Genomic DNA, 14521 nt, shown 5'->3' on the forward strand with positions numbered 1-14521 from the left:
TAGAATGAATCTAAAGGTTGCAAAAGTCGTTTTTCTTGTCTCATAACGCACCTCTCCAAAAGATTTATGAAGATCGCCCAGGTAGTTTATTTGCAGCAGTCCAAAATATCGAGGCATCTCCAAGGTGAAACAGCAAAACAATACATTGTAATCCGCTAGCTCAATGCTAACATAAAATTGGAAATGGCAACGATAGACTAACTACTACGATTTAAGCAACGGTTATCCTGAACACCAAGGTTATAATAGCTTGGGATTTTTCATTTTAGTTTTTTAAATTTTTGTTTTGACGTTTTTATTTTTATTTATTTATTTATTTTTTTAAATTCAGTTAATTTGAATTCCTGTTTATAGCAGGTTGCTTAGTTTTTCTTAGTTTCTGTGTTTTGGAAATGTTTCATTAGTTTAATTTTTATTACAGTAGTTTGGGTATTTAGTTTTTCTAATTTTAAAAAGTATTTGTCAAGTGCAGGGGAAAAAAGGTCTTATTGTTAAATAAAATAAACTACAATTTCAAATGTTTGACCTTCCTTCTTCCAGGTGAACAGCAATACTGAAATAATTTCAAATAAAGCACAAAAGCTTATGTACAATATTAATTGATAAAAACAAGACGTTTTTACTGTAATTGTAGTTATTTTTTTGTTTTTTTCAACTTAAAGGTGTATTCAAGGATCTTCTCAAAAAGGTCAGTTTGTCAATTTTTTAAAAAATGCGCATGGCAGACATCCTGCCGAGAACAGATTAAGATGACCCACCCGGAAGACGGAGAGACAAAAGATCCTTGAATACACCTTTAAGTTATAGTTTTAGTTTTCATCTTTTTTCAAAGCATTTTTTTCATTTCATTAAAGAAAACAGTTTTTCAGTTTTACTGTAGTTTCCTTGACTATAACAACCTTGCAGGAGACAGAAAATATGACGATACTCGCACATATATTCTTTATCTACTGCCCAGAATGATTTACACTAGCTGGGCTTGTAGAGTCACAGTAGTTGTGAAACTCTTCCTTGTTTGTCTTCATGACTGTATGATACAACTATATACGTAGCAATTTTTTGACACTGAAAAAAAAAGTTCTATAAATCTCAATCCACTGAAGGGACCAAAATAGGCACCCATAGCCAAGTAAAAGTTGGGACGTTGTGCTTAAACATAAATTAAAAACGGAATACAATGATTTTACAATTATGTTCAACCTATATTTAATTCTTCCAAATTCATTGGAATTGGGTTTGCGCATGAAGTAGCCAAATCTCAGTCTGCGATCGTGCTCGATGCCATCTAAACATTAGGCACTGCTCTTGTGTAGCTTTTGTCAGCCGTGGACGGAGATTAATCAACTTGGAACAGATCGAGAAGAGTCGCTTTTCATTGTGCTGCTGCGGAGATGGCACATGAATTGGATAAAAATAGTATCGGCTTAAAAAGCAGCGTTCGCGTTGACAGTGATAATGACGGCATGTCATGCGAAGCACAGAGGAAATGACAATCACACTTTGCTCGCCAAAAGGCTGAAAGAACTCCATTATACCCCCTCAAGCTTATCATTATTGTTATTATATTTATTTGCGCTTGAAACAGACTGCTTCCTCGCCAGTGTTGGCGGTCAATAGCGAGGCAGAAATGGTGAGAAGAGGAAAACTAGACACTGTGATTGAAGTATGGATTGGATGAAAAAGGCAAAGTTTGCGTCATGTTAATTAGTTTCTGATCAGGTGTCAGCATCGGTTAATGGACTGATAATGACATCATCGCAGCCCACCCGAACGGAACCCTGCTGCGATGAGCAGATGGAGGCAGACGGGGATCATCTGATTGGACCGTTAAAACAAAATGAATTCGAGTGAGTGTCAATGATTACTTGCGAATTTTCCGATTTAGTCCTGACCCGCCGTATATGGAACAGCTTTTTGGATCAACATCATACAAGACCAGCATATGCCTGCATGTTGTTTTGAAATCAAAACTCACTCCAAAATGTCCCGTTCTCATCTGTGTGCAAAAGTTTCCCAGCAGAATTGAACACATTCTTCCTTGGCACCCCTCCAGGAAGTTTGGTGGAAATCAGCTTTGTACATTTCTGCATAATCCCAACAACAAACAGCAAAGGGAAACTTACTGTTTTGAGTGTGTGTGTGTGATTTGGGAATGGTGAAGTGATAGCATCTGTCTGCAGTCTTTATCATTAAATAGATAACAGCTCCACTGACTTCTTTTTCTCCTTTCTCTGTTGGCTTCACTTCCACTGTGAAGTGCTACTTATCCGCTTCCACACTAATGGCTCATAATGTGGCATTTTCATATCTATTTTAAACATTTATACTTGATTTTAGTTTGAACATCTCATGCAAAGGTGAAACATAAAGCAAAATATTTTATTTTTTAAAAATGTGTGAAGGATGTGTATAATCCGCTGCAGGGTGAGCGTTTTTGTGCAATCCTTGTTGGGGTGTCATTGTGGGTGGAGAGCGGATATTATACATGTCTTTAATCTGGCTAAGAAGGCAGCTCGAAGGATCCGCTCTCGTTTTTTATTCCCCGCCTCCCTTTGCGCGAGTGTAATCTGCTCGAGATTATTGTAATGCCGTCGCTTACTCTGCGCCGAGCGTTCTGCAATTTGACACCCTTGTTGGAGAGTCGCGATTGATCGCACTCACCTGTGTTGAGATGAGGGTCAAAAGAGCCACAGGGTTGAGATTAAAATCAAAATTCCCGATGGAAATCTGCTGCATGAATCTTTGCTGTTTATTGGCAAAACTGCTCCTCCCTTGACAATCACACAATGTTTTTGTGGTTCAGTACAGTACATTGTATGTCTTTGTTTAAAAAAAAAAAAAATGGGACAATACCTTGAAAAAATGATTGCCATCATATTGAGGGTAAAAAAATTACATGTCTGGTAATTCAAGGTACAAATATTCAAGTAAAGTTGTGAACATAATAATCTCAATCTTGAACTCTTTGACCTCCAAAAACGTTTAATAGAGATGAGTAAAATCACAATGTATGCTGCCATAAACGTTAAATGACGTCTTTTTTTTTTTTTTTTTTTAAATCAATGGGAAGTGCAATGTCTTAGTGCAGCGCTGCTGGTCAATGGAGTTGTGAAATCAACACCCACTAACTATGGCCAGCGGATGGCAGCATTGTATGTCTTTTCAATGGGCTGCCGGTGTATGGAATTACAACGAAACATGACAGAATCTGATAAAAATGATTGTTTTCAAGGATGACGCGAATGATCAAAGCCTTTGTCACATTAAACCTAATTCACAGTGCGTCAATAAACAAAAAATATTGGTGGCAAAGTCACTGTTGTGGAGAAAATTTATCTTTTCACAGAAAGCTTGTTTTCTCCTTATCTTTTCAATTTTTGCTCAATGTCACTCAAATTACATATTTTCAAATGGTGATTACTAAAGAACGGAATAAAAGAGGTAATCTTGTAACATTCTGTCCTGGTTTCTGCATTCCAGGCTCCGACTACTCCCCCCCTGCCACCCTCCCTCGCCCCCCTGCTCCGGGCCTGACGAACGAGCACCAGGGCACGGGCGACCGCGATGGAGGCGGGGTCAACCACGGCGTGGTGGGTGTGGTGGGCCTGGCCCCAGAGCACATCGCCACGCCGGGCGCCGCCCTAAGCTGGCAGGCCGCCATCGACGCCGCCCGCCAGGCCAAGATGATGGGCAACGCGGCCTCGGGCGGCACGGCGGGGCTGGCGGCGGCGGGAGGGGGCGGGCCCATCTCCACGGCCAGCTCCACGCAGCGCAAGCGGCAGCACTACAGCGCCAAGCCCAAGAAGCAGACCACCACCACGGCCACGCGGCCCCCGCGGGCGCTACTCTGCCTCACGCTCAAGAACCCCATTCGCCGGGCCTGCATCAGCATCGTCGAGTGGAAGTATCCTTTCCTGACGTTACTTTTTTTATTTTTATTTTTTTACAAGATCATCTCGCAGGCCGGGATTAATCGCCTTTGTGGGCCTGTTCTGGCTTGTATGTTTGACACCAATGCTCTTGGGGTTGAACCAATCTATCTATGACTCGACGACTACCCTGCATTGCCATTTAAAGCTTGAGGTCGAATAATCGAATCACATATTTAGCCTCTTGTCTTCCACTCGGCCAATACAGACCATTTCGACTTCATCAATTCATCGACTTTGCCTTAACTTAACTTTGCATTTGCAGTGACCACAAAAAAATCTTTAGTCTTTCAACCCTTAATAACCTCTGTTTTTTTTCTTGATCAGACTACCATTTTTATTCTGGAGCAGGTAGAACGATTCCGATTCCAGGGGTTGAAATGGTTACTAGTCGATAAGTTCAACTTTACTGCTGCGCATCAATGTTTAGGGCTTAAAGTTGACTCATTGCTAATCACCTGTTTTTGGCCTCTTGTCTTCCAGTCGACCAATTTACAGATGATTTTGACTTAATCGATTTTGACTTCACATTACCATAGAGTACAACAAATCTGTACTCGTTAACCTCTAATTACCTCTGCTTTTTTTATTTTATTTTATTTTATTTTTTAAACACAAGATTGCAATTGCCAATTGCATTCTGTAACAGGTGGAGATCGATTAAAATTCCCGAAAGGCCCCTGAACCGTTTAGTCGACGAGGGACTAGTAAATGTCAACTTTATCACTCTGCATTGCATTTAAAGCTTGAAATCAACTACAAAGGAGTCACAAGTTTTGGCGTCTTGTCATTCGGCCAATTTACAGATGATTTTGACTTCACTGGTTAATTAATTGACTTTGACTCAACTATTATCACATTAGCATCGACCACAAAAAACAAAACACTGATTCCCTCTAAAAAAAATACTAATTAAAATCATGAAATAATGTAGTTTGACATTACGCACATACACTTTATACTTTTTAAAAATAAATTGTACTTTCATGTCCAGATTTGTACCAAAATGTAATGACTTCTTCCAGTTTTCCAGTAAGACGTTTGATAGGAATTTGTGTCAGTAATTTTTACACAATCCTGCAAAACAATCAACATATTTGGAATCATCTCCACAATGTAATATGTTGTACCGCTGCATCTGAATTGGCTCATTAGTTTTCACGCAATCCAGCCAAGCTCACAAACATCGAAACACCTTGGCGGAGGTAACAAAGGATTTGTTTGGTTTTTAAACAAAATGCGACAAGAGGAGGAAAAGACTTGAAATATGTGGAAGAATGAGTCCCAAGTGCCTCCTTCTCGTCCACGCCATCAGCTGGCTGTCTTAATCAATCTGCGTGCCCTCTGGCTTTCAAGACATGCGAGCCTCTTCTTCCTTTCTGCTTCCTCTCCCTTTCATCCTTTTTGTTTACTCACATGCGGATTAAAAAGCCGCTTCTTTCCTCCGTCACACTTCTCTCCCTCTCTTGCCGCATTCATCCCCTCTCCCGAGGGTCCCGCCTCCTCCTACGCTCCATCCATCCTGCAACCCCCCCCCCCCCCCCTTTCCCAATTTAGTAACCCTCTGTATGTACAATAGCCTCCACCTCCTCCATTTCTTTTAAAGCTCCATTGTTTACTAGTTTTCCCCTTCCAGATTAGCGTAGCATGAGAGGTCTATACATTGAGAAGAGATGGTAAAGGTAAACTTAAGGGATGACATAGGAATGCGGGGGCGATGGAATTAAGTCCCGTGTGCATCCATCGCTCCAAGGTTATCATCTGTTTAAATTGCCGCACTTTTTTTTTTTTTTTGCTGTCCCGTTTGGGGAAGGGGAGGCCTCTCAGGATTGACGTGTCTAATTTACACTTGATTTTTATTTTTTTGTATTTTTTTTTTTTTATATCTAAGCAGTTATAGTAAATTGCGGCAAGCAGCAGGCACTGATGAGCTCGCAGATGATTACCCACAATTCCCAGCATTAATCATGCAAACAACTCTGAAGGAGAAGGAGTTGAACAAATAGCATGCACGAAGCAATAAATCTCCAAATTACACTCAATTTTGGAGGTCAATGTGAATTGGATGCCCTTCATTACTTGGTGTGTGTGCGTTCGTCAAGAGACCGCGGATCCCCGACTCTCCCTCGCTACCTCTTGCTGTTGCCATGACAACCGGTACTCTTCTCAACAGGTCGACAGGGCCTGTCTGAGCTCGGACACACGCGCACACATAGATGTATACTCACGCCCTCACAAGGTTCAAAAATCACAATTTAGTTACATGAGAGGAGGAGGGACCAATATCAGAAACAGCGTTCAACTATAATCGATGAAAACCATAGCAATATTTACCCATAGGGAATAAAGTAAATCGAATTCCTCCATTGTGGACACCCAAACATGACTACTGTAGTGTATAATTATATTTTTATGATAACAACAACTTTCCGAATCTGCTCGACAACACTGACAAGTTGGGACACACATCAGTGTAACGCATCCTGTCAAAACTTTGGCCTTCAAAATAAAATCACAGTAGTTTCTATGTCTTCATGGTGACTTATTTAACAGCCACTCAAAACAATTTTGTGCTTATTTATCTAGTGTGCTTGCTAAATTGAAAATCCTTATACAGCAAAGCAGCTGTGTGAAAACCAAAGTGTACCTAATGAAGTGTCCCTGCGGTGCTGAGCTGATATCAGAGTCGTTATTATGAGCATTGTGGGTGTTCACAGAGATGACTATGCCTCACATTTGCAGTGCAATTTGTTTATCTCTCGAAAATGATTTTTAAATGCCCAATGTACAATACAGTAGAATGAATCCGGCCAGATGAGTCAGAAAGTCCTGACTGGAAGCAATATTTTTCTGTCTTGCTATTTAAGCTGCAAATCAGCTGATTAAATGACTAATTTTTCATTATAACCTCCCCATTTCCTCCCAAGTGTAGTATTTTTATTTTTTTGCGTTCATCCCTAAACATCGCAGCAGCCAGCAGATTTATTATCGTGTTGACAGAAGCTGACCTCAAGTTTTTCTTTTTCTCGATTATGGGTCATGAGTGAAACAGGCCCGTTTGCGTCTGGGAAGTGTACTAATGAGACCCGTTAGAAGGGTTCCTGATGAAGTTTGATACATTCTGTTGGCGATGATCTTGTGGCTTAAGGTTAAGCCTTAATCCAAACATAAACACAACACGGGGAGCAGACAGATCCGTCTCTGTCTGCGGGCCACTGTGAAAACTCTCGAAAATGGACCTCTCTGTTGCTTTCTTCAGCTATTTGCTATTTATCCTGTCAACAGTCCGTCCACTTTTGAGGTTTAAAACCATTACGCCTGTTTGAAAGGCTACAGTGGCAGCAGCATGATCCATCACTGCAGAACCAAAAAAAAAAGATTTTTTTTTTTTTATATATACGTAAAAAAAAACTAACAAAACTAATTTCTTTGGTGTGTCATTTTGTACCATCAGAACATACACTATGGGCAAAATAATTGTGACTCAACCAAACTTTCACTCTCATACCAGTGTCCAAAAGTTCAGAGCCAAGTGGGAAATGTTTGCCCATTATGTGCATGTACATGTGCAAACATTGGAGTCCAATAACAACAAGCCTACCTCTGACATAATAAACAACCGTTTAAAGAGAAGTAGCTTTAGTTGAAGATGACAAAAAATCATTCCGGTATATCTGTGACCTCAGGGTACGTTTTTTTTTTTTTTTTTTTTTAAACCATACTAGAATAGTGTAATTGCACATCCACTACAGTAGGTGGCAGTGGTGCTCTGTCTGTGCGCAAGGCGTATTATTATATAAAGTATTATAAAACAAAATGCAGCAAAAACGGTTTAATTCTTTGTTTTAATGCCATTACTGTATTTTTTTTTTTTAATGAAGTACAATACAGGGTGTTCCAAAATGTTTTGACCCCATTTCGTAGGCCAATAATTTTCGTTGGAATGATCTCCTATTTTCACAGCTTGTGTAGAAACGTTTCAAGTTTTTGTGTGTAACGTTTGGCATTTCTATCTTTTCAGGTTAAGAAAGTTCACTTCAAAAGAGAAGTCATTTTGCGTGTTAGAGTATGCTCGGATTCAGTCACCGAAGACAGTGCAGCGTCCCTTCTTCACAAATTTTCTTTTCTTTGTAAATTTTACCAATAAAACTTATGACCTTCAACATAAAGTGTATTTAGTTTAATTAAGATCCATTAAGTAGTTTCCGAGATATGGGCATTTAGAATGGGGTCAACCATTTTGGAACACCCTATATTATAGTGTTGTTTCTAAACTAATACAGTATAATTAGTTTTTTTGTGGGGAGGTTGGAATGGGTCAATGGCATTTGCTTTCTTTTCCATGGAGAAAGATGATTGATGAATTTGTTAGTTTGTTCTGAGTCAGTGCGACCCAGAAAATGCCACACCATTTCTTGAAACAGCACTTTTCTGCTAGCTGTACATGTACATGCTAGCTAGCTGAGAGAGAGAATGGAGAGATGCAAGAAAAGCGGCGAGGTGGACAGGGTAATTGTGCTGATGAAAAGCAGACCTCCTCTGTCTCTCCTTCTCCTCCTCTCGCTGGCTCTCGCTTACTCGCCCGGCCAAAAATAATGAGGTCACTCGCCTCTCAAGGACCTTTCCCCCCCCCACCCCCCAAAAAAGTGTCTTTCCCTCTTTCCTCTGCAGCCACATCCTGTCTTCCACGCGACAGCACCCATATTTGGGCATGCGCGCTCACTCTCAGAAAACACGTACACACAAATGGGCCCATATATCTTATTGTTAGCAGCTTTAATGTTCTTCCATGTGTGCACAAAATGATGTTTTCCACACTTAAGATTGAAGCATTGATCAGGGAGACAAATTCCACCTGTTATAAAACGGGGATGCTCGCGTTTAAGAGTAAGTCGGCCCGGGAATCGATGGCAATCTAAGTAAGACGAATGGAGCCACTGAGGCTTGTGTATTGTTCCGCATCGTTGTGTATTCCTTAATCCGCCTCCTCTCAGACCGTTCGAGATCATCATCCTGATGACCATTTTCGCAAACTGTGTGGCCTTAGCTGTCTACATTCCCTTCCCCGAGGACGACTCCAATGCCACCAACTCCAATCTGGTGAGTAGTTCTCACGTTTGAATCAATCGAATGCGTTTTGAATGTGTTGACGGTGGTTTTAATTGAAGAAATGCTCACTTGACACATTTGCTGTGAATTGACATTATTTTTCTTTGGATTTTTGTGCTAATTAACTCATTCACTCGCCGCCATTTTCACAGAAGCAATCCCCTTCACTGCCGGCTGTTTTACTGGATTTCGACTGATTTTGCAAGGCCCACAGAATAGTGTTTTATTGTTATAAAAACATGGAACCAAAAGAAAGATTAGTCTCTTCTTTCATCAGGAAAAAAAAAAGTATCAGTTTATATCTTTCTGTTTTGCAGCAATTAGAATATAGCTAAGTTTCATTATTCACAAACCTGTTTAAAACTGTAGGGAAAACAGCTTGTTGCAACATGGCTCTGGTTGATCTCTTATACTCTGCTGCCACCTGCTGGCCGTTTGTGTAATAACTACCATTTCTTCAATCGTTCTTTGCAGTTGAGAGGCTGCATAAAAGCCTTCTGTATGCTCTAGCATACAAAAAGTATAAATACATCTTTGGGACTTCAAACATTTAAAATAAAACACATTTATACGTTTTTGGGAGCAAATGAGTGAAGTATTTTGGGCGGCAAAGTTGTCACATGGTCACCATGCATGGTGGCTCATCGTTTGGGCCGCAACAATGGCGGCGCCGAAAAAGGAGGGTTTCATTTTGTCACAAGTCGGGCGATCAAAGTTAAAGAATCATTCTCCGGATGAATTCCCAGCCGGCTGTTTGGTTACTTAGCTTGTTTGGATTGGGAATTTGCTTCAGCGCTGAGCAGAATGTCGTGTACTCTGATGACGTCCTGAAAAATATCTTGTATAACAGTTGATTTTCCATTTGGCAAAACCTGAGTGCTCGCCACCGCTTGACTGGAGCGCCGTGTGTGCGTCTGTGCGTCATTGCTTGTGAGTGTGTGTTTGCGTGTGAGGCTGCTAATCCCCGTGAGGCCGCGTAACATCTGTCACACTGTCCTTCTGTCATTCTTTCTAAGAACGCTGTTGCCACATTGGATGTGATACATTTTGTGCCTGAGGAAATCAGGACAAAACAAACCGTTTGCTTTAATCAATTCATTTTCTGACATTTATAACATATACAGCCTAAATACTGGGTATGTACAATCTGTCAGCCATGTTGTAGAAGCTGATGTCGCAGAACTCTTGGAGGTAAAGTGGCACCTCAATATTGTCTGGCAGAATAATGCGGATCAATACCGAAATGTCACATACCGGCTCTATATGCTCTAAAATTGAATCTCAAATCAAAATGATTCTTCAGTCCTTTGAGATGTTATCACACAGCAAAAGTAAACTATTGAGATCTCATCTAAATCATCAGACAGTAGCTGTATGTAAACATAAACGGAGTCGTGTGTGGATCTATTTTAGCAGCACAAGCGGCTAAGGCGCATTTTGTAATGTTTGCACTGAGTCATGGCAACTAAAACAAAAACAAAACAAAAAAACGCCTCAGGTTAAACCACAAGGCAGAATACAAGGTGTTTATGGTGTCAGGTGATGTGTCTGGCATTATCCAGGTACAAAAAGAGAAAGTAGCATTTTAAGCAGCAATCACACTGCAACTGTTGCATGAAATAAGAAACAAAATAAATACATGACTCAACAAATACATAAATGTATACAGGCAAAATAGTAGGGATGCATGATAACTGTTTTTTTCTCCACTTATACTGGCAATCAATAACGTCCTACTTTTCTACAAATATTGTAGATCTGCTGTTGCACAAGTAAGTATTGTACAGCAAGCTGATTGGACAATACGGCATTAGGACGTTTGTTTTGACATGTCAACATATCTTGGAAATGGTGAGTAAATCTGCGAGAACAGAATTAATTGCAGCATCCATTCATCTGTTAGATTTGTTTGTTTCTCCCCTCCCTTCATCCAGGCTTATTGGTTTCATCCCGCCCTAAACACGCCTGATTGGTCCGACCTAAAAACGGTCGGTTTCAAAAGTATCTGCAGGAGCAGGTACAAGAACTCACAAATACTGCGAGAATTCAGCTTGCTGGCAAGGTTACATATACTCTATTTCCGAGATAAAACACACATATAAATGACTTCTGGCATTGCATTTGAAGCTATGGTTTGAAATACACTACCTTTTTGTATATTTAACCGACACATTCCGTGATTCGGATCAGAATCGCCGATACTAACTTGAATTTTCCCCAGAATCGGACTGAATAGGAAATTAGTGTTGTCAAACTACAACATTTTGGCAATAAAATCCTAAATGATAAACTCAAAAAATAGCATATAATGGAATTCCATGCAAATATGTCCACAGTAAACGGTATAGTCGGTGACATATTTTCCATCCATCCATCCATCCATCCATCCATCCAGTGTTTGGTTTCCTTTTGACTTTTTCACACTTTTGACAATCATATCGCTACAGAATAACACTGGGGAGCATGCTTTTGACGCGATTCGAATACATGAATGATGATTATTGATGTAAGGAGCGGGCAGACTATGAGTCAGTGGAAAAATAATCACTGTACGACACAAGTAGGACAGCTGTTGTCCGCTTTCCCCTCATTACAATGCACACATACATTATTAGAACATCCACTCTTTCCGATTCATTACGTTATAATTTGACCATGAGACTTTTTTTTTTTTTTTTACCCTCTGTGAGGCATTAAAATTATTTCCATGTGTATTATTCCACATCTGAACTGTCATAATATCCATGTGTAATATGATGTGTACAGTTGCATGGATTCAATATACAATACTGTTAAAATAATGGTCCCATCAGTATGCACCTGTGTGACTCGCTCTGAGGGCCGCTCGCCAGTTTGCATAATTAATGTGAATTGAATGGACGGTTTAATCATAGTACAATTACAAACCAACACACCTGCTATTATGCTAGAGTTTTAATTCTTCTTTTTTTGCTGTAAAAAGGCCCGAAGCAAACTTGCTAGAATCCGAGTATTGTCAATTTTAGTCTTTTATAAGTGATACATGAAGAACGAATATGAGGCGTTTTCATTGGTTTTACTTATCACAGTTGTGTTATATTCTACTGCAATATTATTAGATAAGCAGACACAACAGTTGAGCGCACACACACAAAGAGTTTACATTACTTATGTAACTCCACAGATCTGTTGTACCGCTTACAGTGCCCGTTTTCTATTTCCGTCACGCATCCCATAATGAGCCGCCCCGTCTCCTTGACGACGAGGCCAATAATAGCAGCGCGAGGAGAGGTTGGTTGTCATGGATATGGTAACCGTAGCGATGCATGTCCTCGCTGTACAGAAACGGAGGAGACAAAAATGTGCAAAAGTCTCTCAAGCTCGCTCTCATCGCTCATCAATTATTGTTTTAATTAAAACTTTATCTGCACACTGAGACATTAACAACAGCCCAACTGATACTGGGCGATAAATAGCGACCAAATCCATGCATCGGCAAGCAAACGTGCCGCTCGTTCAATTGTAAACTTTAATCGAGTGATATAATATGCGGCCGTAAAAGTTATACGGCTGGCAAAGTATTTATTTGTATGCATTAGCAAAACACACACACGCATAGATGCATTCTATGCACTATGGGGTGACAGAGGGGAAGTGGGCGGAGCTTAACAATTCTGCAAGACTGTGTCATGCTGCATTGATGACTCACTGATGGCACGCATTAAATAGGAATAAGTCCTTTTAGAAATGCGTGTGAGTTGGCACACGCACGCAGTGAGTACATTCTGGGCTGTTGTTCAAAGCTTAGCAGGATTAGCCACTTTGAAAGACAAAATAGATCATTCTGTATTTTTAGAATCTGCATGCAAAGCGCCCCGTCCTTAAAGTACAATTTTGTATTACAATTGACGGCCTACGACGCGCCCAAATATCCCAAAAGCTGGGATGATTTTAGGAACCCACTCGTTGGGTAGCTGTGGATTTTGAGGGTTAATTTTTTTTTTTGACCCAACGGATTGGGTTCAATATTGGATTGGGCGAGTTGAAGCTCGTGGCCATTTTGGACAGTTTTCTTGTAGATGGAGGTTGAAGTAAAGGGTGTGTGGTGACCCCTGATAAATGTTTACATCTGCTGGGTCAAAAATAACCCAATTTTAGTCCAAAAAATTAGGTTATTACCCAGCATTTTAAAAAGTGTCATTTAAACCATAGCTATACACTGATAACCTGGCAACCCATGGTAGCTTGGTAGCATGGTAACCCATCAGTTTGTTTGTTTGTTGCCCTTATTGGACAGAAATATTTACCCAAATTACTAGTTAAAATCAATCTACAATCTAAAAACAGTTGGGTCCAAAATAATTCAATTATGGGTCAAAAAGGGATTGATCCCAGGTCAATTTGAGCCAAATTTTGGGGTTACTGTACTCATTTAAAAAGTTTGGCCAAATGAATAACCCACAAAACAATCAAATTTAACTTTTTTTATTTTTAATTTTGTTGTTGTTGTTGTTGTTTTGTTTGCATCCCCTCTCTCACTTTATTTGGGTTAAATGGAAAAAAAAAGAAAAAAAAAACAGGCCAGAGGTGGATAATAAAAAGCGGCTTTTGGTTTTGTTTGCGCATGTAAACAATCCCAATTGTGCGACGTGAGGTCATGCAGACAGTCAATTATAATCAAATCTAAATGTGCTGGAACTCCTGAGTCATGCAGGGTTCCTGTATTTAGTGACTAAACAGCAAGGATAATAAAGCTGCGTAACTCCGCCCAAGCTCAATTACAATGGTCTCCTTGCAGAAGTGAATTTTAATGTCTCATTTTGCAAATATTCAAGTTTCAGCAGAGCATTCAGCAGCAAGATGTCAACAACATTTTTTTTTTCCCCCTACCCCCCGACGTTGTGCCATTTTTCGTCCTCCCTCCTTTGCATCTTGAAGCCATCAGCGTGCTGGTGGTCAGGCAGCACATGGGAAGAAACAGACCCCAACATCCCACTGCACATGGCTGCCATTGCCTTGTTAACTAGCTCGCTGCGCCATTTCGAAGGCAAGTACTTAAATGACACGTTACTGGACACAAATATTTAGTATATGTTTGAGAGGTAGGTCAAGCATGTGACGCACAAACAAGAAATCCTCAGTGGGGAAGGGAAAAAAAAAAAAAAGGAATGTAACCAATTGGAGACAGCTTGCATGCGTGGGTGTGACTTGATGAGTACAGTACCAAAAACAGGAGTTTTTAGCTTTTCCGCTCTGTGGCTTCTGCGCAGGAAGCCCCTCATTTGCATGTCTAGAAAGCACGCGCGCGCACGCAAAGGTCAAGGTCAACTCCATTGTTGCCAGACTTGCTAGCCAGCGCATGAGGTACTACTGCATGAACTACTAAAGCATTTTTGTAGTCAATAACGTGTTACAATAAGCAGCAATTTGACAAATGGTGACCTATTCATTATCACTCCCAGTTGAGGTTTACTGTCAAGCTCAACATCAAAAAAAGAGAATTA

The 14521-nt window shown here is 40.3% G+C and overlaps 1 protein-coding gene across 21 annotated transcripts in view; it reads left to right on the plus strand.

Annotated features, from left to right (window-relative positions):
• The window catches only part of cacna1c (calcium channel, voltage-dependent, L type, alpha 1C subunit), a 137260-nt gene that overhangs the window by 35660 nt on the left and 87079 nt on the right, over window positions 1–14521 (plus strand). For all 21 annotated transcript variants that reach the window (XM_077499830.1, XM_077499832.1, XM_077499834.1 and 18 more), the window contains exons 2-3: window positions 3481–3904; window positions 8924–9029. In XM_077499830.1, the coding sequence (XP_077355956.1) occupies window positions 3481–3904; window positions 8924–9029 (530 nt within the window). The remainder of the gene's footprint in view (window positions 1–3480; window positions 3905–8923; window positions 9030–14521) is intronic.

Source organism: Festucalex cinctus, chromosome 16 (assembly GCF_051991245.1).
Source record: "Festucalex cinctus isolate MCC-2025b chromosome 16, RoL_Fcin_1.0, whole genome shotgun sequence".
Classification (NCBI taxonomy): Eukaryota; Metazoa; Chordata; class Actinopteri; order Syngnathiformes; family Syngnathidae; genus Festucalex; species Festucalex cinctus.